The following is a 6,202-nucleotide window of genomic DNA, read 5'->3' on the forward strand; positions in this document are numbered from 1 at the left end:
AAAGAGCTGTACTGTACCTGTCTTATAAACTAATGTAACATACACAATATTGAAATAAATGGTAATTGGTGAAGCCAGTAAGGAGTGCTCATGGAAAAAGAAGTTTAAAAAAAAAAAAAAATAATCAAGGTGTGGGCTTTCATGAAAGAGTAGTTAAAAAAACCAAACTGGCCTAGTAACAGTCAAATAATCCTGTTTTCATCTAACCCAGCTAAGAAAGATCTGCTCCTTTCCCCAAGCTTTTTAGGCTGCATAACCTTAAGCAAAAAGAACAAAAAGCAAACGAACTCCAACAGATAAGAAACACAGTTCTAAAGTGCCTCCTCCAAACCTTCAACCATCACAACTCCGTCAAAAGGCGTTTACCTGCCCGAGTGCGTTCCTATCGCGACCACTGCTCCGCTGGGGTGGAAGTCGGCACAGTGCCCCGGTTCCTGAACGGAGAGGCACAGACACGTCATTCGCCCGCCCGCTGCCTTACGGTCAAACACCTCTCCTTATCCCAGAGCTACCTGAAAACTCTGAGGGGAACTGACACAGGAAAAACCAGCCAGTCAGCAGCACGCTTACATTCCTCAGAGAGATTTTCTTTTATGTATCAGCGACATGCATGACGTGACCTACTTGAAAGTAAAAAGTCTACATTTCTGTGCAAAAAGATGGTTTTTGCTCGGGTGTTAGGACAGGACTAGAACACAAAATGAACAATTACAGTAAGGGAGGACATCGAAAGCCAAACCTTGCATGGCTGTACGATATCCTCTTCAGATTGTTTGAATAATTGGGAAAAAAGTTAAACTGTCCCAAGAACAAAGCACTGAGTTTTATTAGTTTGGACTGACAGATCGGTGTCAGACGACGTAACCTGATTACAGTCTGTAGAGAGTCTGTACAGAGCCTGGTTAAGTTCATCAAAGCTTCCTGACAGCTTTTTTTAAAGCCATAACTACAGTATTTTTGCAATCAGACGGGACAAGGCTGTTGCAGAAATCTAATCTAATTTTCCAGCTTTATATTTAACATTAAAGGGTTGACATACATCTAGCAGCCTGGTCCATTCCAGTGTGTGGTCCACTGAGTTCCACATGCAAACTTGCCTATCTTGGGCACACGTTAAAAATAAGTCTTTGAAAGGATGGGATGCCAGTCCCCAGAGTTCATCTGTATGTCCCTGGAAAGAAAACACATGGGATTTAACAACAAATACAATAAAGACTCTCTCAAAATAACACACCAGCAGGGACAGCCTTGGCATTTTTGGGTTATAGTTTAAAAACACAGAAGTTGTGCTCACCTGTACCTCTACTATGAAACCATCGTTAAATGTTCCCCGCAAAACAAAGTTCCGTGAAGTACCCACTAAAAATTGATCGGCTTTTCCTTCCGCTACTGCTCTGATTGTTCCATACTGGTCAGGAACCTAGGAAAAGAAACGTCTGTAAAACCACCTCACGCATCCTGATAGGTGCTTATTTTTGAAGGCCACACGTAGTGCACAACACGGGCACCAGAACTGCAGTTCTCCAGGAAAATCTAAACATGTCTAAACTGGATCAGGACTTGACCTGAAACCTACCTCGCTGATTTGCTCAGTACAAGCCTGTAAGACTATCCCACTCCCAAACAATCACAATTATGACACTGTAGTAAGTCTCAGGAGGAAAAGTTACAATTTATATTATATGGATTTTTAAGTGTCAGATACACTACACAAATGAACTCCACAACCTTATAATTCATCTTACAAGGGTAGGAATAACACACAGTTACTGTTATCTTTTCAAGACACATCGTGAAAAATAAGAAAAATCTCGTGGCACACGGTAAATGCTTCCTGATTAGCCTTAAGTACATGTTCACACGCTTTATGTCAGCAATGACACCAAATTTTATGGAGTTTGTTTACTGCATGCTTGAATTCTAATATGCTGCTTTATTTTACAGTGTGCAGTTGTTCGTTTTTCTCAATGATTTATCTTTATAATATTAGCCACAGAAGCTAGAAAATCAATGTGCTCATTCAGAAAGCTGTCTGTCAGGGTTCTGGACATATTTCTCAACATAAAAAATTAGTGTTAATGCAACACTATTAACAGAAGGAAAACAGAGACACTGATATGAATAGAGTGGGGTACTTCAGCCTGGGAGTTGTATACAATAGTCAGTGCCAACTTACTCTTTCTAAAGGTCAATACTAGATTCAAGGTAATAACAAACTCTAGATGGAACTAAACACATGTGTGATGCTGCTGTAAACGGGCACAAGGTAAGTGGAGTAAACCATTATTAGAACGAGGGTTAAAGAAGAATACATTATTTCAAGAGGTCATCTTATTGTCGGGAAAAATAAAGGTATTCTAAAATCTGCCAGGTACAAGTTTTTTCCAGTTCATCCCCGTTACCTAGCACTGCCATACAGCCACATCACCCAGACATGCACGTTCACTCAACACCTGTTTTAGGACAAAGTTGAAAAGACGTTTGGGAACATCGATTATTAATCATTAATTTTTACAGAATACCCATATGTAGTCTCATGCCAAAAATTCTGTTAAAACTCTCAAGCCCTGCTAATATTGTCTTTCTCCAGACAGGCACACTTAAAACCACCGGCAATGCTACAGGATATCCTCAAAAAAGGGATGAATAAAAGCACTAAGGAAGGGCTTTGAGGAACGAACAACCTTAACATTTCTGTTCCATTCAAACAGAGCAGAACTGAAGCCTCGTATAAACTCATTTATAGGCTGAAAATTTAAACACTTTTATTGTAAAACATGGTGATCCACCTAATCAGACATCAACCAGAAGACAGATATTCTCTCATCCTAACTACCATCTTCCAAAGGATGGGGAGGGCGCTCTCTTGCTAGTCAGACCTTGCTCAAGGCAATTTCCTTGCCACTCTTGCTTTCTTACCTCAATTTCCCTTTCAGGATTCAAATCATGATCCCACAGGATGATCTTCCGGTCTTTCCCACCTCCAGTTAGCAGCATCCCATTCCTCATTTGACAGAGTGTGAACACGCTGCCATCGTGAGCTTTGATTTGTCTGCTTATCTGATACACTCCTACAGGCACAACAAGAAAACACTCGTCTTTTCACCTGGGGTTTACAAGCAGCTGTGCCTTTTGGCAGGAGAACACAGTAACAGCGTATAATAAATAATTCCATTTGGACTGTCAGGCTCTTAGTATGGCATTAGTATTGCAAACACAAGGTGGTAGTGTTTTCTTACAGGATAAAAAGATAAAACAAAAGGCCTGCCTTTCAGAATAGAAACTTCTTTGAGCTTGCTTGTCCTTCAGCTTGTGAAGGCAAGAACAAGTATTTGCACAATGCTTTAATTTCTCTGCTAGCCAAGAGAACACAGTTTTTCCAGATGAAAGAAAACCTGTCCCTTGAGAGACAATAAATATTTAGTGAGTCATTATCAGAAAAGAATTAGAGTTATTTTATTATAAGAAACTCAAAGACTTGGTGTCTATAGTCTTATGGGAATAAAAAGCAAATTATTTATAGCGAAGTTTCCAGGATGCATGAACCTAGTATCTAATGCTGGATGTTGCCTCACTTAAAAATAGTATAACCAGCGTTTGGCATCTATCGACGGAGCAGCCTACCCAAAGGAAAACACTAGAAGAAGGAGAGATGAGGAAATTAAACAACAAAGGTAGCAAAGGAAACCCTCAGCACCCCAAATCAGGGCTTCGCGTCAAAAGAACTGCTGTAGGAAAGTATACTAAAAAAACAAAACAAAACAAAAAAACCAGCAAGAGTCTGGTGCTTTGAGACTTGCATATTTTCAAACAGCAATCACAGAAAAAAGCCTGAACCACCCCCCAAATAAACACCAGCCTAATTTCGCAGACTCTGCCTGTGGCTCAAGCCAGTTCAAGGCAGCACGCTCTCACCCGGAGAAAAAGGGAGACTGGGATCAAGTCCTGTGGCCAATCTAATGTGCTAAGCCAACTAGAAGCTCCCGTACTGAATTAAGCCAAAGAAAATAAAATGTTCTATTTAGTATCTTTTAAGATTATACTGGGAAAAGGTTGTTTTTTGCACAAGAGCTTCAAAATGAAACATCAGATAATTTGTGAAATTACTTTCCCGTTGCAGTTAGCTTGAAAGACAAGAAAAAGATTTACCTACAAAACCAGACTTACCATTAAAAATTTACTTTTTACATGAATGTTTTCCTGGCATACCGATTTAAACCAGAGTGTTTGAAATAGCTGCCAAGTGAAATAAATTATCCTTGGATTTATAAGTTACCTTAGGGCTCAGCTGTGCCAGGTCTGCATATGTTGGGTAACAAATAATTCGCTTCTCTTTTTTACAGCAGCTTTGCCCGAAAGAGTAAGTTTAACCCAAATTTCAAATGGGTTTTAAGTTATATTTTTACAGACAAGATGTGGTGTATCTGCTAAACCAGATACTGTTATTTGTAACTGGTACAACTACGCATTATCTTTTTCCTTCACGTGAGTCCTATTAACATCAGCTTCAACACTTACTGGCATTCCTCCGAGACTAACCGTGTGCAACACAAGCCCTAAGAGGCAAAGGTACCCTGGAGAGTCCTCAGCTGATCCCACCCCCTTTTTCAAACCTCGGGATGAAAGGAAAGCTGATTAACTGCACATTTTTTTTCTCAAAAGCAAAGCGTTTAAAGTCGTTTTCATGCATTTCAGGCACAGTCTCATTAATTATCGAGAACCTCTGGACTGCTCTAATGTCAGCAAACCCATGAGACTTGAAGGAGTTTAGCACCAGCTGTTAGTACGAGGAAGAACACACCCTCAGGCAGGCCTGGTGCCCTGTGCCTTTAGGTTTGTCCTCTGCAGACTATCTAAAATCTGGCGATTAACTGTGAATGTATCCTACCTTTCGGTCCTTTTCCTGGAGTAGATTCTACAGTAGTTTTGCCCCATATAAGTATTATCCCACCTGAGTCTCCAGTGAGCACATCACCATTTCCCAAAAAAGCCAAACACTGAACAAATTTGGGTTTTTCGTATTTCTGAAAGAAAAGAAGCAAAAGAAAGGGATTACTGCTTGTACTCTTCACATTATTAGTATAATGTATCCACACCCACACACCCTGCATATATGTAAGCAAAATTTAATGTTTTTTGTCTATTTACCTCTCTGCTTAAACAGTACAAGGTTATAACAGCGCAAATTTATAGAAAGCGTGAGCAGATGATTTCACTGATTCACAACCGACCCGCTATCGAGACATTCTTACCCCAAATATCCCTTGCTTCCTTGATAATGAATTACCACTCCAGGTCCAGAAAAATATATGAGATTTGCCACATGTGATTATGGTATTTGCATCAGTTGGGTGGAATTCTATAGCAAGAACAACTTCATTTGTAGTCTGAAATAATAGCAGAAATAATATTTGTTCAGATGGGACATTAACTATTAGAAACACATGGAAAATCCCAAGTTTCAGAACAAAGACATGAGGAACTAGACAGCTCACTGCATGCTTGAAAGAACCCTAAAGTGTTCTGTGCTAAATCAACCGGATGACGGTACATACCACTTTATACTAATTTCTTACATTCATAAGAGATCTTCAGAGTAGAAAAGACAAGAGGCTTACAGTCAGTCCTTAAATCACAAAAGCCTCTGCCCTCTGGCATAGATGAGAATTCTGCCATGGAAAGTGAGTGCTGTTTAAAGCCAGATTTTTGGGTTGAAAACCCTGCTTAGTTCTTACACAGACGCGTTTGCTACTCTGGATAATAAATCTGTGACAGAGGCAAGTGCGACACAGCAGGATTACATCCATCATTCTCTTTCTGAAAGTCTATAAAAATTCCTTTGGGTTTGTTCCTCCTCTTCTTTCTTCCTCACACAGAAGAAAAAGAGAAGCTGTGTAACTCAAAACTCTGAAATATCGGGTCCCACCTTTGTATTTTTACTGGCTGCATGTGCTGTTACTGAATTACGTGTTGCTGGCCATATTCATTGAATCAGGCTTTTCACAGTTTCCCCCACTTGAGCAGATCTGCTGTAACCATAAATCGTACGGGAACTAGGGACTGAAAAATTTAAGGGGCTTCAGCTGAGAAAAGGCTTCTGTTTTGCACCCTAGCTCAAGGACAAAGCTCTGCGCGCACCACCTGGCGTGGAAGGTGCAAGTACCGCAGGGCAGGCTGGGCCCGGCGCCCCCTTTTTCGCCAC

The 6,202-nt window shown here is 40.4% G+C and overlaps 1 protein-coding gene across 1 annotated transcript in view; it reads right to left on the reverse strand.

Moving 5' to 3' along the window:
• Positions 1–6,202, reverse strand: part of EML4 (echinoderm microtubule associated protein like 4) — a gene marked incomplete at its 5' end in the record, with an annotated part of 67,613 nt that overhangs the window by 18,197 nt on the left and 43,214 nt on the right. The window contains 6 exons of the mRNA XM_010142511.1: positions 367–434; positions 1,040–1,171; positions 1,295–1,420; positions 2,920–3,071; positions 4,889–5,024; positions 5,253–5,387. Of these exons, the coding sequence (XP_010140813.1) occupies positions 367–434; positions 1,040–1,171; positions 1,295–1,420; positions 2,920–3,071; positions 4,889–5,024; positions 5,253–5,387 (749 nt within the window). The remainder of the gene's footprint in view (positions 1–366; positions 435–1,039; positions 1,172–1,294; positions 1,421–2,919; positions 3,072–4,888; positions 5,025–5,252; positions 5,388–6,202) is intronic.

This window comes from Buceros rhinoceros, unplaced genomic scaffold (assembly GCF_000710305.1).
Source record: "Buceros rhinoceros silvestris isolate BGI_N320 unplaced genomic scaffold, ASM71030v1 scaffold26948, whole genome shotgun sequence".
NCBI lineage: Eukaryota > Metazoa > Chordata > Aves > Bucerotiformes > Bucerotidae > Buceros > Buceros rhinoceros.